At 37.4% G+C, this 26,556-nt stretch overlaps 1 protein-coding gene across 4 annotated transcripts in view; it reads left to right on the forward strand.

Moving 5' to 3' along the window:
• The window catches only part of ZNF277 (zinc finger protein 277), a 111,526-nt gene that overhangs the window by 52,760 nt on the left and 32,210 nt on the right, over window positions 1–26,556 (forward strand). Inside the window, exons 2-5 of one of the 4 annotated variants that reach the window (XM_045052628.1) lie at window positions 8,359–8,567; window positions 13,721–13,918; window positions 21,391–21,479; window positions 21,974–22,056. In XM_045052628.1, coding sequence (XP_044908563.1) covers window positions 8,479–8,567; window positions 13,721–13,918; window positions 21,391–21,479; window positions 21,974–22,056 — 459 coding nt within the window. In that variant the 5' untranslated portion in view covers window positions 8,359–8,478. Of the gene's footprint in view, window positions 1–8,358; window positions 8,568–13,716; window positions 13,919–21,390; window positions 21,480–21,973; window positions 22,057–26,556 lie in introns of those variants that run through there. The other 3 variants (XM_045052629.1, XM_006929317.5, XM_006929318.4) reach the window with 3 other exon arrangements.

The raw sequence follows: 26,556 nt of genomic DNA on the forward strand, positions 1-26,556 counted from the left end.
TTCCTTCCCTATGCAGAAGCTTTCTATCCTGATGTAGTCCCAGTGGTTCATTTCTGCTTTTGTTTCCCTTGCCTCCAGTGACATGTTTAGTAAGACGTTGTTCCAGATGAGGTCAAAGACGTTGCTGCCTGTGTTCTCCTCTAGGATTTCAGTGGTTTCCTGTCCCACATTTAGGTCTTTCATCCATTTTCAATTTATTTTGTGTATGGTGTAAAAAGTGGTCCAGGTTCTTTTTTTTTTTTTTTTTTTTTTGTATGTTATGTCCAGTTTTCCCAACACCATCTGTTGAAGAAACTGCCTTTATTCCATTGGAAATTCTTTCTGCTTTGTCAAAGATTATTTACCATATAGTTGTGGGTCCATTTCTAGGTTTTCTATTCTGTTCCATTGATCTATGTGTCTGTTTTTCTGCCAGTACCATACTGTCTTGATGACTACAACTTTGTAATATAGCTTGGTCTGGAATTATGATGCCTCCAGCTTTCCTTTTCTTTTTCAAGATTGCTTTGGCTATTTGGGGTCTTTTGTGTTTCCATACAAATTTTAGGATTGTTTTGTTCTAGCTCTGTGAAATATACTGGTGTTATTTTGATAGGGATTGCATTAAATGTGTAGAATGCTTTTGGTTGAGTACAAACATTTTAACAGTATTTTTCCAGCCCATGAGCATGGAATGTTTTTCCATTTCTTTGTGTCCTCTTCAGTTTCTTTCATAAGTGTTCTATAGTGTCCAGACTACAGATCTTTTACCTCTTTGGTTAGGTTTATTCCCAGGCATTCTATGGGTTTTGGTTCAGTTGTTAATAGGATCAATTACGATTTCTCTTTTTGCTGTTTCATTATTGGTGTATATAATGCAACAGATTTCTGTATGTTGATTTTGTGTCCTGAAACTTTGCTGAATTCATGTATCAGTTCTAGCAATTTTTTGGTGGACTCTTATGTTTTCTTCATAGAGTATCGTGTCGCCTGCAAACAGTGAAAGTTTGACTTGTTCCTTGCTAGTTTGGATGCCTTTTATTTCTTTTTGTTGTCTGATTGCTGAGGCTAGGACTTCCAGTATTATGGTAAATTAACAGTGGAGAGTGAACATCTCTGTCTTGTTCCTGAGTATAGAAGAAAAGCTCTCTTTTTCCCCATTGAGGATGATATTAGCTGTGGGTCTTTCACATATGGCCTTTATAATGTTGAGGTATGTTCCCTCTATCCCTACTTTGTTGAGGATTTTTACCAAGAAAGGGTAATCTACTTTGTCAAGTGCTGTTTCTTCATCTATTGAGAGGATCATATTGTCCTTATCCTTTTTTTATTAATGTGATATATAACATTGATTTGCAAATATCTAACCATGCTTGCAGCCGAGGAATAAATCCCACTTAATTGTGGTGAATAATTCTTTTAGTGTTTATTGGATTCAATTTGCTAGTATCTTGTTGAGAATTTTTGTGTCCATGTTCATCAGGGATATTAGCCTATAATTCTCCTTTTTAGTGGGGCCTTTGGTTTTAGAATCAAGGTAATGCTAGCTTCATAGGGTAAGTTTAGAAGCTTTCCTTCCATTTCTATTTTTTTTGGAACAGTTTGAGAAGAATAAGCATTAACTCTTTTTCAGAGTTTGGTAGAATTCCCCTTGGGAAGCCATCTGGCCCTGGACTTTTGTTTGTTGGGAGATTTTTGTTTACTGATTTAATTTCTTTGCTGGTTATGGGTCTGTTCAAATTTTCTATTTCTTCCTGTTTACATTTTGGCATTTTTTAATTAATTTTTTTAATGTTCATTTATTTTTGAGAGGGAGAGAGACAAACACGAATAGGGGAGGAGCAGAGAGAGAGGGAGACACAGAATCTGAAGCAGGCTCCAGGCTCTGAGCTGTCCGCACAGAGCCTGAGGCGGGGCTCAAATGTGAGATCACGACCTGAGCCGAAGTCGGACGGTTAACTGACTAAGCCACCCAGGTGCCCCAGTTTGGGTATTTTATATCTTTCTAGGAATTTATCTATTTCTTCCAGTTTGCCCAATTTGTTGACGTATAATTTTTCATAACCTTCTCTTACAAGTCTTTGTATTTCTGTGGTATTGGTTGTGATCTCTCCTCTTTCATTCTTGATTTTATTTTAATCCTTTTTTCTTGTTGATAAATCTGGCTAGGGGGTTTTCAATTTATTAATTCTTTCAAAGAACAAGCTCCTAGTTGCATTGATCTGTTTTACTGGGTTTTTTTGTTGTTGTTTCTATAGCATTTATTTCTGCTGTAATGTTTATTTCCCTTCTGCTGGCCTTAGGCTTCATTTACTGTCCCTTTTCTAGCTCTTTTAGGTGTGAGGTTAGGTTGTATATTTGAGGTGAAAAAGTCTTGTGGTAGACCTGTATTGCTGTATACTTCTCTCTTCTGAAGTAAGAGACTGTCATGTTTTCATTTTCATTTGCTTCAATGTATTTATTTCTTCTTTAATTTCCTGATTATCCTATTCTTTAGTAGGGTGTTATTTAACTTCCATGTATTGGTGATCTTTCCAAATTTTTTTCTTGTGGTTGATTTCAAGTTTCATAGCATTGTCTTCTGAAAGTATGTATGGTATGATCCCAGTGTTTTTGTACTTGTTGAGGCCTGACCCAGTGTGTGATCTGTTCTGGAGAATGTTCCATGTGCACTCAGAAAGAATGTGTATTCTCCTGCTTTAGGATGAAATATTCTTAATATATCTGTTAAGTCCATCTGGTCCAGTATGTCATTCAAAGCCATTGTTTGCTTTCAATTTTCTGCTTAGATGGTCTGTCCATTACTGTAAGTGGGGTGTTAAATTCCCCTCTGTTAATTGTGTTGTTATTGATGAGTCTTTTTATGTTGTTATTAATTGACATTTATTTGGGTGTTTCACGTTGGGGGCATAATATTTACAGTTGTTAGATCTTCTTGTTGGATAGACTCCTTTATTATGCTATAGTGCCCTTCTTCATCTCTTGTTACAGTCTTTGGTTTAAAATCTAATTTGTCTGATTTAAGTATGGCTATTCTGGCTTTCTTTTGATGTCCATTAGCATGATAAGTGGTTCTCCATCCCCTCACTTTCAATATGCAGATGTCTTTAGGTCTAAAATGAGTCTCTTCTAGACAACATATACATGGATCTTGGGGTTTTTTTATCCGTTCTGATACCCTGTGTCTTTTGATTGGAGCATTTAGTCCATTTACGTTCAGGGTGCTTATTAATTAATAGATATGAATTTAGTGTCATTGTATTACCTGTAAAGTTGGTGTTTCTGGAGATTTTCTCTGTTCCTTTCTAGTCTTTGTTGTTTTCAGTCTTTCTTTTCCACTCAATGAATCCCCTTTAATATTTCCTGAAGGGCTGGTTTAGTGGTCATGAACTTCTTTGGTTTTTGTTTGTTTGGGAAACTCTTCATCTCTCCTTCTATTTTGAATAACAGCCTTGCTGGAGTAAGTATTTTTGTATGCATATTTTTACCATTTAGCAAGTCGAATATATCATGCCACTCCCTTCTGGCCTGCCAAGTTTCTGCGGACAGATCTGCTGCTGTACTTATTTTGTCTTCCATTGTAGGTTAGGGATTTCTTTTTCCTTGCTGCTTTCAGAATTCTTTCCTTATCTCTGTATTTTGCAAATTTTACTATGATATGTCTTGCTGTTGGCCTGCTTTATTGATTGTGGTGGGAGTTCTCTGTCCCTCCTGGGTTTGGATATTTGTTTCCTTCCCCAGATTAGGGAAGTTTTCAGCTATAATTTGCTCAAATAAACCTTCTACCCTCTTTTCGTTCCCTTCTTCTAGGACTACTGTGGTATGAATATTATTATGCTTTATGGAGTCAGTGAGTTCCCCAAGTCTACATTTGTTATCCAGTATTTTTCTTTCCCTCTTCTTTTCAGCTTCATTATTTTCTATAATCTTATCTTCTATATCACTTATTCATTCCTCTCATTCTTCCATTTTTGTGGTCATTACATCCAGTCAGTTTTACATCTCTGTTGCAGCATTTTTTATTTCAGCCTCACTAGTTTTTAGGTCTTTAATCTCTGAGGTAAGGGACTCCCTGGTGTTTTCTATGCTAGTCTCAAGCCCAGCTACTATCTTAATGAGTGTTGTTTTAAATTCTGGTTCAGGCATATTACTTATATCTGTTTTGATTAGATCCCTGGCTGTGACCTCTTCTTGTTGTTTCTTTTGAAGTGAATACCTCCATCTTGGCATTATGTCTAGTCTGTGTCTTCAGGAAACACAATTGATATTTGCTTATAGATTTTGTATCCTGCAACTTGCCTGAATTTGTTTATTAGTTATAAGCAATGGTGTGTGGGTGTGTGGGTGTGTGTGTGTGTGTGTGTGTGTGTGTGTGTATGTGTGTAAAATCTTTGGTAGACTATATATAAAATCATGACATCTGCAAACAGATGGTTTTACTTTTTCTCTGATTTGGATGCCTTTTATTTTTTCTTGCCTAATTACTCTTGCTAGAACATCCAGTATTCTGTTAAATAGAAGTGGCAAAAGTGAGCATCCTGTCTTCTTACTGATCTTGAGGGAAAGTTTTCAGTTTTTCACAGTCAAATATGTTGTTAACTGTGAGCTTTTCATATATAGCCTTCTTTATGTTGGAGAAGTGTTTGTCTTTTCCTAATTTGTTGAGTGTTTTTATCATGAGAGGATGTTGAATTTTGTCCAATTCTTTTTCTTCATCTATTAAGATGATCATGTGATTTTTATCTTTCATTCTGCTAATGTGGTGTATCGTATTGATTTGATTTTCATATACTGAACCATTCTTGCCTCCCAGGGTTAAGTCCCACTTGGTTATGGTGTATAACCCTTTTAATGCGCTGTTGAATTTGGATAGTGTTTTGTTGAGGATTTTGCATGTGTATTCATTGGGGATATTTTATTTTTCTTGTAATGTCTTTGTCTGATTTTGGTCAGGTTTGGGAATATTCCCTCCTCTTTTATGTTTTGGAGAAGGGTTAGCAGTACATCTTCTTTAAATGTTTGGTAGATTCTCCTGTGAATTTATCTGTTCCTTAGCTTTTCTTTGTTAGAAGGTTTTTTTTTTTATTACTGATTCAATCACTTCATAAGTCTATTTGGATTTTCTATTTCTTCATGGTTCAGTTTTGACAGGTTGTATGTTTCTAGGAATTTATCCATTTCTTCTAAGTTATCCAATTTGCTGGCATATTATTATTCATGGCCATTTCTTGTGATCCTTGTATTTCTGTGGTATCAGTTATAATTTCCCCTTCTTTCATACCTGATTTTGAGTCTTTTCTCTTTTTTTCTTAGTCTAGCTAAAGGTGTGTCAATTTTGTTTACTTTTTCAAAACAACTCTTAATTTTGTTAATTTTTTTCTATTCTTTATTTCATTCTGTCCTTCTTTATTATTTCCTCCCTTATGCTACCATTGAGCTTAGTTCTTCTTTGAGTAATTCCTTGAGTTACAGAGTTAGGTTGTTTATGAGATCTTTCTTCCTTTTAACTTATTTGCCGCTCTAAGCTTCCCTATTAGTCCTATTTTTTTGTTGCATCCTGTAAGTTTGTTGCATTTTTATTTTATTAAGATTTGTTTTGTGACCTTATATGTTATATTACTTCCTTAATTAAAGACCTTCTGAATCTCCTCACCACTTCCAAATTTAAATATAAATCTTTGGACTAGCATTAAGGTGCACCAACATGTGATCCATCTACTCTTGCTGCCTTTTCCTACCTAGACTCTAGCACTAATTGGACTATTTTGATTTTTTAACTACCTATATATATACTTGCTGGAATTCTTTACCATTTCAAGAAGACTCCATGAAGATTCTCTTTCATTTCTCCTGATTTGAGGTTTTTTCCTTCTATATCCCTTAACCCTCAACTTTGCATATGTTGAATAGTATTATAATTATTTGTATAGTTGTCTCATATTTTCCTCTAGACTAACAGTTTCTTCAGGATAGGTATTCTATATTAATAATCTTTATAGTTTTGATAGTGTCTAGCATACACTTTGTGCATAGCAGGTGCTCACTTTTTAAATGACAAATGTAATCAAAATTTTTCATCTTAAAATGTCAAGACTTGGGGCGCCTGGGTGGCGCAGTCGGTTAAGCATCCGACTTCAGCCAGGTCACGATCTCGCGGTCCGTTAGTTCGAGCCCCGCGTCGGGCTCTGGGTTGATGGCTCAGAGCCTGGAGCCTGTTTCCGATTCTGTGTCTCCCTCTCTCTCTGCCCCTCCCCTGTTCATGCTCTGTCTCTCTCTGTCCCAAAAATAAATAAACGTTGAAAAAAAATTTAAAAAAAAAATGTCAAGACTTAGTAACCAAATAAAATTATACTTGCTTTATTTCTTTCTCTTAATTTTATCTGTCACAGTCACATTGAGGAACTTGTCAGAAGACATGCTTTTTATTTCAAAAATTTTCAGTGTTAGGGAAAGTTGGTTGTAGAGAAAAATCTCTCATAGTTTTTCTTTTTGTATATTTCCTTTCAAGCCTTGTACTTATATGTGGATGTATGTACATGTACGTTTGTGTGTGTGTGTGAGGAATTGTGTGCAGTTCATTGTGGATTAAGCTCTTTTTAATAAATTTCAAACATGTTTTACAATATTTCTCCATTGTCTTCATAATTGTCATTTAGCACATGCATAATACACAGCACATATATGCCATATTTTAAAGAACTGCTTTTCATTTGCATGACGCCTAGGTGGTTTCTATTACTTTGCTTTATAGGTGATGTTGTAATAACATTTTTACAGTTTTTTGCTTGTGTTAAATTAGCTCCTTAAATTTCTAGGCAAAGCGCTTATTAGGTTTAAGGGTTGAATGTGTTTATAACCCTGTTTCCATACCAAAGGCTGTGGCAAGCCTGCCAGCTATATTTGAGCGTACTAATTCAGCACACCTTCATCAGCAGTCTCAGTGGTGTCAAGAATGTGTAACAATGCTCACCTAAGTTCATCTCCCTTTCCCGTATTCCCCTAGTCTTAGTGCTTGTATAGTAAATTAATTTTTTAAATATCAGGCTATGATAATTTACATAATAAATTATTAGCCCAAGGGTATTTACATAAGGGTCTTATGTTCTTACTCTGAGCTTTAGAGATAGATTGCGGTTAAGAAGACTAAACCAATCTTTTCCATTTTCCAAATGCATCTGTTAGGGGGCGCACTCTTAGAAATTAAGGGACAGACTTACTTAGGAAGTAGAAAGCCATGTTTTTAGTTTAAGTGAGAAGTACCCTCAAGAACTTAGAAATAAAAGTTACTTCTTAAGTTTTACTTCCAGAATAAAACTAAGATACAATAAATGACATTGAGTAGGCATTGGAGTCCTCTGGAAAGATATGATGTTTGTTCTAATCAAAAGCTTAGAGAACAGGCATGAAAATATCCAGAGTTGATAAGATACTAAAGAAAGCTATCATCAAAGAAATTACACTAATATAATGAAGGACAACTGTAAAGGAAATGGGTTTGTTTTTTTTTTTTTTTTTTTTGAAATTAGGAGCTTGTTTATAGCAAGTTAAAACTACAAAACTACAAAAACCCTGCCCATCTTCATATACCAATTTTTATAATGATTATCAATTAGATTATCAGAGTGTGATAAGAGTCACAACTAAACTTATTTGATCTGGGTCGAGTTTATCACCAAATTACCACTTTATATTTTTTTCAGGGTTTTAGCAGTGATATTATGGTGGTGTACACAGCAAAGTGTGGGTACTTCCTTAAAGGAGGAGTGATGTGTGAGGTGTTCTCCAATTCCCCATGAAGGAAGGCTGAAAGCCTTCTCATCAATTATTTGTTGATATGGGCTTTTCTTTCTCATTTGACTTAAGGAGGACAGAAACCTCAGAAGCTTCTTCTTTATCCTTCAAAGCACCAGCAGCTTTTATCTATTTGGCAGGAATGATACACTATAAAGTCTAGGGTTGTCATTTTAACACTTAGATAAAATATGAATTCATGACTGGTTTGTTCCCTAAATAGAACCTTACTACTCAAAGTATGATTGTGGATAAGCAGACTGACATCATCTGGAAACTCAGACATGCAGAATTTCAAGACTTTTTACCTCCTAGACCTACTTTGTTAGTTCATGTCCTCCAAGAAGCACACAGCAAGATGGGATTTGACATGTAAGAGATTTGGGGAGAAGACACCAGAGGAGGGAAAAGGGAGAGAGTGCTGGAGAAGGTAGCAATGTAGGTCTGACCCCTGTGAAGGAAAGAGGGAAGGAAGGGCAGTGGAGTAGAGTCTCAGACGGCAACACATTTGTAAGTAAGCACATTTCTGGCAAGCTGCTGAGAGTCCTCAGCCACTGTCATATGTCAGTGAAATTCTCTCTCTCACAGGAATGAGCCTGCGTTACCATTTCTGCTGGCTCTAATCATTTACTGAGAGCAGCGTGTGGAAAGCTTGGCTTCAGTGCAAGTAGGATTTCAGAGCACAGCACCTGAGACTATATTTCAATTATGCTCATAGCGACAGGAGATTGGATTGGCATGTTTCCCCGGTCACCACACCTCCTGAATCAGGATCTACACTTTAACAAAGTCTCCAGGTGAATTATAAGCATGTTAAAAGTTTGAGAAGCATGATCTTAGAATAATAATGTGGTTCTTTGAGGATCTTAGCCAGAGTCAATAAAATTGTTCATAATCAGCATAGGATCTCCTCAAAAATTCAGCTCTCTTGGGATGGTATTTTTCACAGTTCATTTAAACAGAGTTGCTGTTCAAAGTGAGAACTAGAGCAGATAATTTGTTGTTGTTAATTTGTAACAAATGTGTGAAGCAGATATGGGGCCAAAATTTTCAAGATGCTTTGCCTCTTTGCTGAAAGGAGCTAGATAGAGTTTATTTCCTTTTGCCTTTTCGAGTTCAAGGTCACTGTAGCAAAAAAAATTCTGTATTTCTGTATTTATTTTTTTACCACATGGTAAGGTGTAACTATGATTCTTATGATGACAACTAGAAATAAACAACCTGTTAGACAAATCATACTAAGTTGTTTATGCTGACACAGTGCTTAGAGTTTGAGAGGCTCTCTTTAGGACAGAATATGCTATCAAGTAAGCTTTGCCACCAGGCCCTATTCCTGATTTACAGACTTGCTGTGAGTTCAAAATACCCATACTCTAATGTATGACTAGGATGTCCACAATCCCTTTGGAATCATTCCTTGAACCATTGATCCCCAGACTTGAGTTTAGGAATTACTGCTCGGTAAAAGTTATATTTCGTCAGTCTAACAATAAGGCCTTGAAATCATTACTTTTTAAAAAGCACTCCAGATTTGGAAACCATTGCTCTAAAGTAAAATATATACTTGAGTTCAGGCCTTTGCTATAGAAACATCCTCTGCCAGAGTGGTATAACTTACTCTGCGTTCCAAATGCAACTTGTCTCTGTTTACTGGTGAGCATGGGTGAAAAATAAAAAAGGAAGTTAAAAATCCCTAAATAAACCTCACATACTTTTATTACACTCAGTAATACTTGTTATTAGAATTTAGTATAATTTTTACATCATTATTTATTACGAGTGGGCTCATTATACCAAGGCCCACAGTACTAAAGATTTGGCTATAATTATTCTGGACTGCTCTCAATCTGAGGCAGAAGAAGTTCCCCTAAATACAGACAGCCACAGGTGTTCCCTGAAATAGAACTTACCTAAAAGCTGAGTCAAAGGTATAACTCTAGTTTTAGGTATCTCTGGTCTTATTCATTTTTTCAAGCACATATCAAATACCATGTATGTTTCAGGGACTATAGTGTACACCAGAGATATGAAAACAAGATTTAGTCCTTGACCTGAGGTGTTACCATACTACCCGAGGAGCACAGATATACATGTAAATAATTAATTGCAATAGGGATATTTGCTATTGTTGGACATGGAGAGATGGAGTGAGTCAAACCCTCAAGAGGACTGGGGGAGGAGGGTTGCTGGCAAACAAAGAAAATAACGTAAATGCATCACATGAGACTCCAGTCATCCTGCCCTTGTCCAAAATCCATGTCAGGAATGTTTAACTTTGGAGCAGATTACCTGAGCTCTTCTAAGCTTTACTCATTATCTGTCCTTCTCACAGAACAAAAAAGTGCCTCTACACATGCATTCCTAAAGTGGTGATTGGTGCCCGTCATTCATACAGCCTCCCCTGCCGGAATCTTAAAAGGCATCCCAGGCTTCTTCACTCCCTCTGGCCAACCAGTAATCAAGAACTGTCGCTGCAATCTCTGCATCCTCCCCTCTCTCCATTCCCTCCAAGCACTGCTAACATGGCTGCCTCCAACCTGGACACTGCAGTAGTCTCCCAACTGCCAGTCTCCCCATCTGGAGACTTACGTCTCACAACCCATGTTTATCAGTGTAAACATAGGAGTGGCTCTACTTCCTACAGGAAAACGTCCAACTTCCTCAATGTTACGTGTAGGGTAAGAGTGCTCATGCTTAAGCCAGACCACTTGGATTCAAATCCCCACTCCACCATTTACTAGCTGTCTGGGGAAAGTCACTTAGTCTCTAAGTGCCTCAGTTTTTTCAACTATAAAATAGGATAAGAAATGGAAGCTCTGTCATAGGGTTATTGTGAATGTTAATTGCGTTAATAATGTACATGTAAAGGGCTTAACAGTGCCTGGCACAGAATTAACCCACAGTGGCGGTGGCAGTCATGATGCAATAACACAGTGTGCATGCCAGGTAATTAAAGATGACCAGGACTCATCTTGCCTTCCAGCGATTAACAGTCTGAAGTGGGGAAAGAAAGACATAGGTAAACAAACTACTTCTTTTGATCACTGCTGTCTTAAATTTGAACATGATGCTAAATGATTAAGGAGTCAGAACACTAAAATCTTGTCCAAAAATGTTCTATTAAAATTTTTATTCTCTGAATTACATAGTAACTCGAGTTCCCAAATATGACTTAGTATCTCCTAAACCACAGGTTCCTCATACATGAAATTTGCATACTTACGATTTTGTTCCTGTATGCCTTTACAGTAACCACACGCTGTTTGGTTCTACCGTGTATGAACATTTAGTTTCATTCTCTTAGAAATAATTTGAAGAAAGAGAAACTGGGCCTTGAACATACAAAAGGGAGGAGGAATGAACCACGGAAGAAGATTAGAGAGTTTGTAGTGAAACATTAGAAAAGAATACAGTGACAGAGATAAACTGTACCCAGTGGTTTTTGGAGGATGTGGGCTACTGAGATTTGTGTAAGAGTTGCTGGTGGAACTAGTATCAGGGACACGGCAGGACAATGGCAGAATGCATAGATTAAGCGTGACTTATAAATACGTACCAATTCAAAAAGACACTGAATATACACATTACAGAAAAACACAGATTTGGGGAAAATGCCTTTTGGAACTAGAGGCAGAATAATGTCGTGTTTTAATTTAGGCTTAACTTGCTGTGTGTTTAGGCCACTTGATTTAACTTTTCTAAGTCCGAGTAGTCTGATCTGGAAAATGAGGGTTATAATAGTACCAACTGAATAAGGTAGTGAGAATTAATTGAGAAAATGCCCTGAAGCCCTTTGCTAGGGTAGTTTACAAATATCAGATACCTAGTAATGTTAGCTCTTGCTATTAGTGATGATTAATACATTGTTTTCTGCAATCAGGCAAAATGAATTTACACATATCATTCAAATTCGGGGAGAAGGGTGTAAGACAGTACCTGTTATTTTCTAGAAGATATGTAATGTTTACTAATGGTACCTCTATTTAGAATATATGCTGTCTTTTGTTGTCCTGTTCTAGTGGATGTAAAATACAGAGTTTCATTTGTTTATTACCTATTTCTCTTTCCCTGTCTTATTTTTAGCATGAGAGTTAAGTTCCTACAGAATTTAACCTACAACTCAAGGATATAACCTACAACTGAAGAACTGTAGAAGTTCAGAACTCCTTGCTTCCATTATGTAATTTAATAAATATAATTGTTGGTAACATCACTTTCGTTAATAGTGCTTCTAAAGTGCTTATACGTTTTTAAATATTCTCTCCATTGTCATGTATACCCTATTTCCACCTTTTCTGGTATTAAATAATTTTATGGAACTAACATAAAAATTTAATTTAGCATACTTTAATATGAGCAGAGTATTGTGAGTGATGTATTAGAGGACATGTCCGTTGGGACACCTTCCCACTCCAGCTCAGTTGACTCTTCTGTCCCCATGCTCCCATAGACCCTATACATTTTCCGTCTCTCTCTCTTTATCCTTTAAACTTATTTGTACCGTCTAACAAATTGCAATCACTTTAGCCTTGATGATAAGAATCATGTCATGCGGGGCGCCTGGGTGGCGCAGTCGGTTAAGTGTCCGACTTCAGCCAGGTCACGATCTCGCGGTCCATGAGTTCGAGCCCCGCGTCAGGCTCTGGGCTGATGGCTTGGAGCCTGGAGCCTGTTTCCGATTCTGTGTCCCCCTCTCTCTCTGCCCCTCCCCCGTTCATGCTCTGTCTCTCTCTGTCCTAAAAATAAATAAACGTTGAAAAAAAATTTAAAAAAAAAAAAAAATCATGTCATGCAACGTTAAGCAGAAAAGACCAGCACTCAGTACTCAGCTGATTTTCGTTGAGTGAATGAATGCTTGTCCAGTTCTCAGACCATGGTCAGCAGTGCAACATTAACTGATTCAGTGAATTATGCAATTAAGAAGGCCGTTAGAAACAAGTTAAAGTAAGATAAAAAACAAGAAATAAAATTAATAGTAAGCTAATTCCAAAGGCTTATCTGTGGTATAACTGTCTTTCTTTATGAAGGTTTCCTGCCCTTCCTCAGATGCTAAATGTCTTATGCTAGTTGCCCAGTCACTAACTACTCAATTGCCAGCTAAAGGTGACCGATCCAGTCTTTCCCCCTGGAGCATTGAAGAGGGCTCCTGACACACCTGGCAGTGGTTTGAGGCATGAGTTCAGAGCTATAGATCTTACACAGCTCAACTCTCAAAGATACCATAGGTGATGTTAGGAAAATGAATAATATACACAGAAAAAAATGTTTACCGTGTATGTCTAGTAAATGATCATTCATCTCTTTGTTCATAAGAACTTGAATTAAGATACATAATTGTGTAACAGACTAATGGTAGACATAAATCAACATCAAAAATTACCACCTGGGCCACCCAGCACATGCTATGTCAACCCAATGTGAGAGCTGTCTTCTTTGCACGTGACAGATAATCAAACAGGAAAGAGTTTGCAGGTGCAACAGGAAGCAGCTTAAAAGACTGGCCTGGTATCATCTGGAGCCTCAGAATATACCATTTACTTCCCATAGTGTGATAACTATCAGCCATAGGTCACAATTGGGCCATAGAACCTTAACCCAGCACGTTGCAGCCTTCCCCTTGCAAGTACCCCCGGAATTGCTGCCACTGGCCAGTGTCCAAGAATGCCTGAACAGCTGCTCTGACAAATGGGTTTCCCCCATTCAAGCCGGCAAATGGGGAGTTGGAGCTGCTTTGCACAACTCCCTGCCTCTAGGTTGCAGAATCTACTTAAAATGATAATAAAATATCTTGTTCTCTGGCACTGTGGCACTGTGGATTTTTCCTTTTAATGCAGGAGGTAAGAAATTATCCTTCTAAAGAGCTGATTGCAGCTTTTTCTTTTTTTTCTTTTCTTTTCTTTTCTTTTTTTTTTCTTTTTCCTTGCTTTTGCTTTTTCTCTCTCCCAGACAGTAAGGATTGTATCCTGGAGCCGCTTTCCCTGCCAGAAAGTCCAGGTGGCACCACCGCCTTAGAAGGTTCTCCATCTGTGCCTTGTATTTTCTGTGAAGAACATTTTCCTATGGATGAACAAGACAAACTTCTGAAGCACATGATTATTGAACATAAGATGGTCATAGCTGATGTCAAGTTGGTTGCTGATTTCCAAAGGTAAGTTTTGGTTTTGGCCATAAGAGAATTAAATTCAGTATTCCATAAAGGAAAGACATAACTTATATATAAGCTTATATATAAAATTATTCTTGTGCAAATGTAAAAATTCATATTCTTTTTCAAGCATTGTTGGGAACAGGGATCCTAGGTTGGAGCCTGCGAAGCCAAAAGGATATTGTCCAAAGAAGTCTCAGCTTAAGTGCTGTGATGAGCATTTTTCTGGTTTTCTGACAAAAACCAGGAAAAAAGTAGGGGTGGGGGGAGGTCACTCAATAAACCAAAGGCTTGACATCAGTCAACTGAGGTACTGAGGGGAAGAGGATGAGGAGGATGAAGAACAGAAAGAGATAAGTGGTTCGGGAACTGCCAACATTGGGCATGTGTGAAATGTAGGAACCTCACCTATACAGCTAGGACCCAAAGTGAGCTAAACTCTAATCTATGAGCACCTGACTTAGAATATCCATGCCAACAGACAAGTAATATAAGCATATTTTTTTTCCAGTTCCTAGTTCTTAGAAGAGAAATGCCTTTTCTTAAGCAAAAGGAGTGAAGTAGTTTTGTTCATGCTGTTATTAGTTGACACTTGGAAGTCCAAGTTGACATTTGGAAGCGTTTTCCATGTACATGCTATCATGATAGTTAACTGGTTTTGTACAATTACTAAAAGCATACATTTTGGTATAGCTGGCCAGGAACCATTTTTAGATATTCTGCCCTGATTTCTCTACAAAACACTGTAGTAACCCAGATGTTGTAACATCTCTGCATCTGAACTCTGTATCTGCCAGACCACATCATTCCTAGCAAGCAGTTTCTATCTTATGATGGGTCTTGCAAAGCAGCAGCCCATATTACTGAGAGTGGACTATGAAACCAAGCAGGCCTAGAGTTGAACGCAGACTTAGGTGACTTCCTAACCATGTGATGTCCAGCAAACTACTTAACTACTCTAAGCATCAGTTTCCTCATCAGTAAAAGGGGAAAATGCTGACTCACATAAGATTGAGTGTTACATAAAACAGGTGCTTCATATAGCACCAACTAGTACCTGAGACATCTTTTATATCCAATAGATGGTAGCCAAAAATTTTATTCTATTTTTATTACAAAAGATATTTTTGAAATGTTAGTTTTCTGCAACTATAGCTTGAGTTTTCAATAGGCATTTATGCTGTTCTGAAACTCTATCATTTGTGAAATAAAACTTTTGAGAAAATTTAATTTAGAATCCTTAACACTTCTAAACTTTGAGAATAAGTTTGTTTTCCAGTTGGAATAACCAGAAGGCCCACAGGGGTGTTGTTCTCTAACCTTTCATGTTCCTCTCAATTGCCTGGCACCAATACAGAATGTCTGTCGAGTACCTTCTGTATTATTATGGCCACTCAGCATTGCAATTTTTGAATAGATTTTGGTGTTACCTGGTCGGGAAGCAGAGATAGAACAGAATAGCAAAGGGGAATTATGTGCATGATATATGCCACCAGCTGGTTGAATAAACTAATTATTACACAATTTCAGAGGAAGAACTTCATTCTTCTCATTCTCATTCATTAATCTTTATTTTCAGTTAAAATATTTGTGCTTTTGTGTGTGTGTGTGTGTGTGTGTGTGTGTGTCCTGGGAGTATTCTTGGAGCTTCCTTATATATATGATATCTAGTTGTATGTAGTCAGATCTGTTGATTTTGTTTTAGATACTGTTTGGGCTAGAAATTTTCAAATTCTTATCAAGCAACCATTGTCAAGACTATCAAATGAAATACTCTCTTTTTGTGTTTATTTATTTGAGAGAGAGGGAGAAAGCGCTTGAGCATGCCTGAGTGCAGAGTAGGGACAGAGAGAATCCCAAGCTGACAGCAGCTCCGGGCTGACCCAGTGTGGGGGTGCTTAGTGAGCCAAAATCTTGAGTCGGACTCTTAACCAACTGAGCCAACCAGGTGCCCTGAGATAATCTTTAAGTCTTGAACCACTCAGCTTCTCTTTGATGTCATCTCTTCTTTTACTCTGCTTTATCATGTAAATGCAAATTCTCCCCCAGGAATTGGAGAAAAATACGGTGATCTACCAGTGATAATTGAGAAACATTAAGGTTTTCTTTCTCCTAAAATCTGTGAGGAATATCTAAATCAGAGTTTGTATTTTCCCTTTGTTCTTATGTATGATAGCTAAGTAGCTATATTTGTACTAATCTCTCTTTTGTATCATTGATACTAATCTCATCAGTGTGTGGACAGGAGAATCAAATTATTTACTAGGTCTCAGACTTAGAAGTCAATAGTTAAATGTTGGAATCGGTCGCCCTCTAAATGCAGTTATGCAATAAAATAGGTGCTTTAATTAAAAAGCAAAAGATACAGGTGCGCCTGGGTGGCTCCGTCAGTTAAGTGTCCAATTTTTGCTCTCGGCTCAGTTCATGATCTCACAGTTCGTGGGTTCATGCCCCACATTGGGCTCTATGCTGACACCATGGAGACTGCTTGGCATTCTCTGTCTCCCTTTCTCTCTGCCCCTCCCCCGCCCCCGTCTCTTTGTCTCTCTCAAAATAAATAAACTTTAAAAAAATAGAAAAAGAAAAAATACATAGCTGATATATATAAGTGCTTTCTAAATAAAGTGTGTGGTTAACATGTACTTTAAATTTGGAAACCTAAATTTTCCTTGTCAGCCGTCCTCCTAATAAGTTTCACTCTTGTGGTTAGTTCAAATTGACTAAGAATGTATGTAAATAAACTCTGTTACTTTTAAATATTTTTTAATATACCCAGTCTCCTTTAGATAATACCCTGCTACTATTTAGGGAAACTAAAAATTCCTCTCCAAAACAATGTAAACATTGACTATTTGTGATAAGAGTTAAGTTGGAATCTTCTTAACATAGGACTTTTTCCTAACTTGAGAAAAGTCACTGGTGTGTGTGCATGTGTGTATTTACATATATATGTATATGTATTTATGTATATGTGTGTATATATGTATATACACATATATAACTTCCCAGGAATTGTTTCTTCTGAGTACAATGAGTAATAAAGATGATAAATAATAGATGAGATAGACTTATTTTGTGCTTTACAAGAAAGAAGCTATAAATTTTAATGTTAAATATATTTAACATCTTCTTGATCAGAAAAAAGTTAACAGTAAAACTTTCTCAGAGTAAAACAAAAGTAAAAATCTCCTTTGTGGGGCCCTTGCATGGCTCAGTCAGTTAAGCATCTGACTTTGGCTCAGGTCATGGTCTCACGGTTCTTGGGTTCAAGACCCACATCGGACTCTGTGCTGACAGCTTGGAGCCTGGAGCCTGCTTTGGATTCTGTGTCTCCCTCTCTCTCTGCACCCCCCCCCCCCCCACTGCTTGTACTCTCTCTCTCTCTCTCTCTCTCAAAAATAAATAAATGTTAAAACAAAAAATCTTTCCTTTGAGCCATCTACCATAGTTATTTATACTGAGCTATTTGCTAGCTTTATTTAATAAATAAAATTTTCCTAGAAGATAAATGCTAACTCCTTAATTCTTGCCCCTTTCTATATTAAATTCCACTAATTCAGTGCTATTTAATTAACAACCATATCTCAAATCTTTATGCCTGTCAGTAAGCACACCAGTTACAGTGAGAGGCTAGGCAAGCAAGATTACTAGGATTTTTTCATGAGATAGTTCAGTGAAACATGATTGAAATTCTTTTAAAAGAAAAAAGTATTTGCTGATGACCTAATAATTACTTTTATGGCTTTTCACTGAAGTACGAGATGCTTTGATTACTGTTTTTCAAATAAAGGGTTCATATCACATATCATTTCTTGGCTGCCTTTAAATATTGAGTGATTGCAGGGGCACCTGGGTGGCTCAGTTGGTTAAGCATCTGACTTCGGCTCAGGTCATGATCTCATGGTTCATGGGTTCAAGCTCCACATCGTGCTCTGCACTGACAACTCAGAGCCTGGAGCCTGCTTCAGATTCTGTCTGTCTGTCTGTCTGTCTGTCTCTCTCTCTCTCTCTCTCTGTCTCTCTGCCCCTTCCCTGTTCACACTATGTCTCTCTCTCAAAAATAAAAATAAACATTAAAAAAAATTAAATATTGAGTGACTTCAGTGGTGCCTGGGTGGCTCAGTCGGTTGTGTTCGACTTCAGCCCAGTCATAATTTCATGTCTCATGAGTTCGAGCTCCACATCAGGCTGTGTGCTGACAGCTCAGAACCTGGAGCATGCTTTGGATTCTGTGTCTCCCTCTCTTTGCCCCTCCCCCACTCGCATTTTCTCTTTCTCTCTCTCTCTCTCTCTCTCTCTCTCTCTCTCTCAAAAATAAACATTTTTTTAAAAATTTAATAGATAAATAAAAAATATTGAGTGATTGCGTTTTTAGCTTTAAATAAATTAGACAAATAAGAAAAAATGAAGAAAAGACAGATTAAATGATGCCTTAGCATTCAATAGCACCCAGATAGCCTTCAGTGGAATGTAATCAGGAATGAAGAACCTCTCCATGTATTGTATTGTATCAGTAGCCATGATGAAACTTCACATCGAACTTGACTTTCCTGGCTTTTTTTTTTTTTTAACTCTGTTACCTCGGCACCCAGTTCCACTGTATGGATTTGATTTGTCATGAAAATAGATGGCTGTGTAGTACAGTTTGGAAGAACAATACATCTTCTGTTCCTGACAGGAGTAGAGGTTCTCCTGTGTTCCTTCATCCCTGGCACCACTTTGCAATAGAAAATATGCTGAGGGGAGAATAAGAAAAATGGCTACGAATGCCATTTTTATTTTCTTAAGTCTCTTGCCTTTTATTTCTCCCTTTTTGTCTCTCCCCTTGTCCAGGGGAAGGGGCAAGGAGGGGTTAAGCAACCGCTGGGGAATGGAAAAAAATGAGAATAAGAGTAGCTGTGTAAGTGCTGTAGTTGCCCCAAGTGACCAAAGAATAATGTTTCAGCCTTTTGTAGATACTTTTCTTCTTTTTGTATGTGTTGATGGATCTGATACGCACTTGCCTTCTGCATCTGACACTTCCAATATGGAAGCCAACACACTAGACATAGGGTCAGTATTTATGGCTTGAGGCTGAGTTGGAGCCTCAGATAGGTCATTTTCAGATCTCTTAAGATAAGGTCTAGCACTATTCTATAAGGAAAGAGTTCTGTCCTTGCTTACGTAACCAACCAGGTCCTCAGTATGGTTGTACATGAGAAGAAAAAACTAAAAACGTGGTTTCATTTTCATACATTAGTCCTTTACTTCTTTTCCTTATATATTCCATACTCAGTGTTGTCATCTGTTTATATTTATATGTGTCACAGTTCTCTCTCTCAGACCTCTCTCCCGGCACCAATTTTTTTTTTTTTGAGTACATGAATGCCCTTTCTGTAGAGGACCATGGGGTCGGGACAATAATGTTAAGAAAAGGGGAAGTAAGAATAAAAAAGAGACAAAATATGGAGAGTTGAAGTCTACTTAGAGAACCTTACAGGAATTTTTAAATGCTCTTCTACCTCTTAAAAAACATTTCTTGGGGCACCTGGGTGGCTCAGTCAGTTAAGCATCTGACTTCAGCTCAGGTCATGATCTCACGAGTACAAGCCCTGCATTGGACTCTGTGCTGACAGCTCAGAGCCAGGAGCCTGCTTCAGATTCTGTTTCCCTCTCTCTCTGCCCCACTTCCTATTCATGCTTTATCTCTCTCTCTCTCTCTCTCTCTCTCTCTCTCTCTCTCTCTCTCTCTCTTTCTCTCTCAAAATGCATAAACAGTAAAAAAAAAAAAAAAAATTTTGTTAACCTACTACTATGTGCAAAACGTTGCTAGTTGCTATAACAAGCTATTTAAGGTGTGCCTGGGTGGCTCAGTCAGTTAAGCTTCCAACTTTGGCTCAGGTCATGATCTCATGGTTCAAGAGTTCAAGCCCTGCCATCAGGCTCCACACTGACAGTGCAGAGCCTGCTTGGGATTCTCTCTCCTTCTCTCTCAGCCCCTCCCCACGCTCATGCGTGAATATGCACTCTCTCTCAAAATAAACATTTTAAAAGTGAAATGTCCAAATGTTTACTGTCTGTTACTAAATCTATTTCAGTAAGTTCCATCTTTTTCACAGGTTTTCTTTTTCTGTTCTAAGTGTTTGGGGTTTTGGATTGTATTTTATCTATCAACCATATAGCCTGATAAGCTGTCAGCTATATAGTCAACCTTTCCATTGCCTTTCTCCACATGAAGGAGACCACATTCTCTTCTTGGTACCATTTGATAATGAGATTGCAGTTGCCAATAGAAATCTTGTTAGATAAATGGGAAGATGAACAGCTTGTTGAATCCTGTCATGTTACTCCTCCTTTCATCAGATAATGCAGGTTTGGGTGTTATGCTTTGCTTTTAAATTTAGCCAATGTGCTTCTTCTAATTCTGCTCAGCAGATACAGGAATTATAAGCTTGGCTATTTTTCCAATCATCTGCCTCATTTCAGACAGTGGGCACAAATGAAATTTCTCTGTCTTGTTATATATGTGTTGAATTTAGACTGACTTCTCATTGCCTTATTATTTTGCCTTCAGTTCTTTTTTGTGGGAAACCAAATAGCTATGTCCTGGTTAAGGAGATTATAGGGAACACATTACACTGCTTTCTCACCCTGCTGAAAACAGGGGACCAGTATCTAGTTAATGCAGACCAGTATCTTGTTAATATCTATATAGGGATTGGGTCCTGCTTGTGCTCATGAATTCCTTAGACCAAGTTATCTGTGGAACATCTTATCTTGTTCTCCACCCTGCTTTCGGCATCTGCTCTTTTGTAGTCTTGGGAATGCCTTGTTTTTTTGCATGCTTTCTATACTTTCTTACTGGCACGTAGCCACTGACATATTGCACAATGTTTTCCCTATAATGTATGCCTAATAAATATGGGAGCCTGAGAGCAGCTCAGGGAGACTTCCCTTGGCCTCCCTCTCAGCTCTCTTGCGGAGTCTTGAGTAATCCGTCCTTTCTGCCATTCTCACCCTTGCTGGACAAAGCCAAAAGCTGAACCCACAATTGGTGACCCGACATGATAAGCTGAACCCACACTTTTTGTGTACAAGATGACCACCCAGCTTTCATTGTATTGGAAAATGTGTGATAAAGCCTGTCTAAGCATTGTCACATTTAAAATTCATATAAACATAGATGCAATTTCAGAAAAACTTCCTTATCACATAAAAATAAATCATTTTTAATGTTCCCATATATCTGTTTATTGAATTTGGGAATAGTAAAGTTTAATCATTTCCATTCCTTTACAGAGTAATTTCGTTTCATTGACTATTTATTTCATATTTCTACAATGCTCTGCTGCCTTTCCATTTACAAACTTTCTAGCAATTATCAGTCAACAATTTTATTGTTTTGGGATAATTAAATGTTCTTATCAAACCCTATCATTCTAAAGTAAGTAGCATATTGAGTCTTCTTACCATCCTTTCTTTTTGATTATTCTAAGGTACATTTTATATTGGAGGAAAAGGTTCACTGAACAGCCTGTTACAGATTTTTGTAGTGTGATAAGAATCAATTCCACAGCTCCACTTGGTAAGTATACATCTTAGCTACTATCTTTTCCCTACAATGCAAAAATTCAAAGGACAATCTTACTTTCTTATATTAGAATTCTCACTTTCACAATAGCTAAAATTAAATTGTTCTGTTTATGTTGCCTGACTTCAATAAAGCTAAAGCAGAGCTGTGTACCAGAAGAAAGATCCTAATAGACATATATATATATGTATATATATATATATGTGTGTGTATATATATATGTGTGTGTATATATATGTGTGTGTATATATATATATATATATATACACACACATATATATATGTTTTATATATATATATTTTATATATATATGTGTGTGTGTGTGTGTGTGTATATATATATATATATATATACATATACATATACATATATATATATACACACACACACACACACACATATATATATATGTTTTTTAAAAGAATAAATCTTTCTGGGAAAAGATGATAAATATCATTTCTCACTTATTTTCCTAATCTCTCAACAGAAGAACAAGACAATTACTTTTTGTTATGTGATGTTTTACCAGAAGATAGAGTACTTAGAGAGGAACTTCAGAAACAAAGACTGGTAAGAATTATTTTAGAGAGTGAACAGTGTGTTGGAAATACATGCAAAATCACTTTTGTTATTTTTTTTGTTTGTTTTCACTTTTTAACCTGTAAACTTTCATGCACAAAAGAAACAATACAAAAAGACCTTAAAACAAGAAAAGTATCCACTTGATTGGAAATTAAAGTATTTCATGTTAAAAATGCAGTGAGAATTTTTGGCTTTGTTTTGCTTCCTGGATTATCTCTAAAATAACAACAGGGCTTACACATTTTAGTGTAATTTTAGCTGCCTGGCACATGCTAGGGTTCAGCAGTTGTGGAAAAATGCCCTCAGCTAAAATTGAGTTGAATTAATTAACTTTTTTTTCTCCTCCTCACTGGAATGTGCTATACACTGGCACTTCTTTTATTCTCCTTATGAATTAAGCATATGGTTTGATCACAGTAGCCTTTCTCATTTTCAGCCTTAATCATAAGCAAGCTTATTTGAATATCTCAGCATTTTTGGTCTGTAAAAAAGGTAACTATATAGAAGTGTGAAAAATTTTATGTTCGTAAGTTGAACAGAAATTGGCTCATTTTTTTTAAGTTAATAATTTTGCTTAAAAATATGCAGTTTTCCATTATTTGTGATTTAGTCTCAACTGTTACTTGAAAGTGACTTGCTCTTCCTTTAGTAGTTACCTGTTAAGTGTTCCAGTGTCTTTGGATTGGGCTAGATAACGTTATGAAAGAGAACTGTGATTTCAGTGTTCCTACTAAATTCTCAGGACATCTAAAAATAAAATAAATCCTATCTACCATAGTCCTAGGATTTAAGAAAGTCTCGGGGTGCCTGGGTGGCTCAGTTGGTAGGATTTAAGAAAGTCTCCTGAATGGGGCGCCTGGGTGGCTCAGTCGGTTAAGCTTCTGACTTCAGCTCAGGTCATGATCTGAGTTTGTGAGTTAGAGCCCCGCCTTGGGCTCTGTGCTGACAGCTCAGAGCCTGGAGCCTGCTTTGGATTCTGTGTCTCTTCCTGTCTCTGCCCCTCCCCTGCTCATGCTCTGTCTCTCTCTCTGTCTCTCAATAATAAATAAACATTAAAAAAAAAAAAAAAAAGAAAGTCTCCTGAAGCACATTATATTCTGTAAACATCCCAAATGATTATTTCTCACATAAGGAGAGATGATATTTTTAGATGTTGATTTATATGTGAGAAAAATTAGGCTTTTACTATAGCACCAAACCAGTAAAGAAACAGGACTTCCTAAGTTTTTCTTCTTTCCCTATTGTAATGTCTTAAGAAATCTACAAAACAAGGATGAATTTACTGTTGTATTTTATGGATTTTGTTTGCTTGTGCTTATTCATAATTTTTTATTGCTTTGCATTTTTTCACTGTTGTTCACAGTGGCCTTAATGAAGATTGATCTAACTGACATAATCCTGGTGCCCCCCCCACAAAGATTTCTTTGTATCAAACCCTACTGCTTCACCCATCACTATTACCACATACACAGAATCTTTACTGTATATCTACAGATAGATACAGTCCCTAGAAATACTATATCTATAAAATTTAGGTGACCTTTTAAGATTCTGACACTAATTTCAACATGTGTTTGTTTTTGTTTTTTTTTCCCCAAATCACTAATCAATTTTCCAACACCAGCTGAGTGTCCTACAATTCAACTCAATTCTGACACAATCTCCTGAGAGATAGTATCGGATTCCACAGGTCAAGGGCTCGGTCCCACAAATCTTCCCTCCACTTCAGATGTCAGTCATAAGTCCAGGTTGTTACCTGTGCTTCTGACCCACTGACTATATAAATCAGAGGTTTCCATGACCCTCCCCCCCCCCCCCACCCACCACTGCTGCCTTGAGTTGATTAATTTGCTAGAGGAGCTCACTCTAGGAAATCAGTTTACTCACTAGATTACCTGTTTATGTCAAAGGATATCAAAGAATATGAATCAGTAACCAGCTGAAAAGCTACGTGGGATGAAGTCCCAAGCAAAGGAGCTTCTATCCCTGTAGAGTTTGAGGCCTGGCAAGACAGCACATGGATGCGTTCTGGTTCATCAACATGGAAGCTCTCCAAACCTTGTCCCTTTGGGTTTTTTATGGCGGCTTTGTTACTTAAGATATGTCTGATTAATTCATTGGCCATTGGTGATTGAATTCAGTCTCCATCCCGTCTCCCCTCCAAAATTCCAATCCCATAATCACATGGTTGGCTCCACTGACCACCATTCCTCATCCTTAGGTTAGTGCTTTCCAAAAGTCACCTCATTAACATATCAAAAAACACTTTTTATAGGTCTCAACACTTTAGGAGCTATGTGCAGGGACAAAGACCGAATATATGTTTCTTACTATAAATTACAACAGCACACCTTTTTACCAGCTTTATAGACTGACAAAGTGATAGATTTGATAAAAGTGAGTATTATAGCAGCTTAAGCAAAATGTAAAATTGCAGTCAGTTCATACATATGAATATATTTGTTGAATTCCTCCTTACCTACATGATCATACAAAGAAAAGAATGAGGGGCACCTGGGTGGCTCAGTTGGTTGAGTTTCTGACTTTGGCTCAAGTCATGATCTCACGGTCCGTGGGTGAGCCCTGCGTCAGGCTCTGTGCTGATAACTGACAGCTCAGAGCCTGGAGCCTACTTTGGATTCTGTGTCTCCCTCTCTCTCTGACCCTCCCCCATTCATGTTCTGTCTCTCTCTCTCTCTCTCTCTCAAAAATAAGTAAACATTAAAAAAAATTTTTTTAAGTGCAAGGCACAGTTCATGACATAAAAAAGCATACAGTCTAGAGAGAAAAGCAAATATGTGTTCTTATCTCAGTACTGGAGATGATAGAATATCTTATTGGGCTATGAAGATTGAGATACTGCATGTAATACACTTAGAACAAACAGTATCTGCCACATAGAAAGTGCTCAATAAATGTTGTAGACAAATAATACTAATAATACTGTGTCTTAACAATGAAATAGATTTGGGTAATTAGTGAGTTGTGGAAATGGGAAGAAAAGTGCATATGGATCTAAATATTCAAGATGTCGGGAAAATTGATTAAATCTAATCTGGCTATGGTAGAAAGATTTTTGGAGGAGGAGTATGGGATGGATTTAAAGAGATGTGATGTAATTAAATTGTAGAAATCCTTCAGTGCCAGGAACATTTACTTTGTAATAGAAAAGACCCATCGATGTCTCCTCACTGTCTCTGAAAATGAAGTGGAGCTATGTAAAAATCCACTTAAAACTGATAAATCCTGGCAAAGAGCAGACCAACTTGGAGATAGGAAAGAAGCTAACCATTACTGAGTGCCAGCCATATGCCATGCCTTGCCTTAGGTCCTTTATAATAACCCTGTGAAGTAGCTATTAAATGCTGTTCTGTTGATGAGGAAACTGTGGCATAGAAAGACTAATGTGCCCAGGACGACATAGTAAACAAGAAGCAGAGCTGGGACTTTAAGCCAAGTGTGCCCGATACATGCCTTTGTAAGCGGTGCCATGACAGTCTAGTAGTAATTTATTCAACTTCCCATATGTCTTACTGTTATTCTGGACTCTGTGAATTACTCCATCGTGGATGCTCATGGTCTGACAGGTCAGGGTACGTAAAGGATTGAGGCTAAAAATGGAGTTTAGGGAAAGCAGAGATTTCCAATTGGCTGTCACTGGGAATCATGGCCAAAGGATCAAAAAGAAAAGATTTGCCAGAAAGCAAGAAGACAGGCTAAATTTGCAGTCAGTCATTTCATCACAATTTTATGCTCTATAGTGTGGAAACATGAGGTTGGTGTAGATGATCTTCCTTTAGGAGTTTGCATTGATGACAAAATATCTCTCTTTTATGTATGAGCTCTACACATCAGTAATAGGCATTTCCAGATGAAGTCCAACTGATCAAATGGAACAGCTTTCATTAAAGGTAATAATACATCTTTATTCCATCAAGAACAAGAACTTTTTTTTTCATTTTTTTTTAATGTTTATTCTTGAGAGAGAGAGAGAGACAGAGCAGGAGCGGGGGAGGGGCAGAGTGAGAGAGGGAGACAATCTGAAGCAGGCTCTTGGCCGTGAGCAGTCAGCACAGAGCCCTATGCAGTGCTCGAACTCACAAACCCAGAGATCATGGCCTAAGCTGAAGTCGGATGCTTAACTGACTGAGCCACCCAGGCGCCCCAAGGACAAGAACTTTTTCAACGAATTTTAAGAATATGCATTGGTGTACCATTCCTGAAAGGTGCTTTGTTATCAAGTATTGGAACTCTTGAAGAGGTTTATGCCCTTGTTCTTCTCCAAGAACTCCTCCTAATAGAATTATACACCCAGAGGGTTAAGTCAACGACTCTGCCACAGCTTGACAGTTTTTCCTTATTTAGTCTTTCCTTATTTGCTATTGATTGTATTTTACCAAACAGTTTCTCTTCATTCATCAGACTTTCAATCTAACTTCTGGAAAATATACTTTAAACTAGTCAAGCTGCTTTATGGTAATGGGTATA

Source organism: Felis catus, chromosome A2 (genome assembly GCF_018350175.1).
Source record: "Felis catus isolate Fca126 chromosome A2, F.catus_Fca126_mat1.0, whole genome shotgun sequence".
NCBI lineage: Eukaryota > Metazoa > Chordata > Mammalia > Carnivora > Felidae > Felis > Felis catus.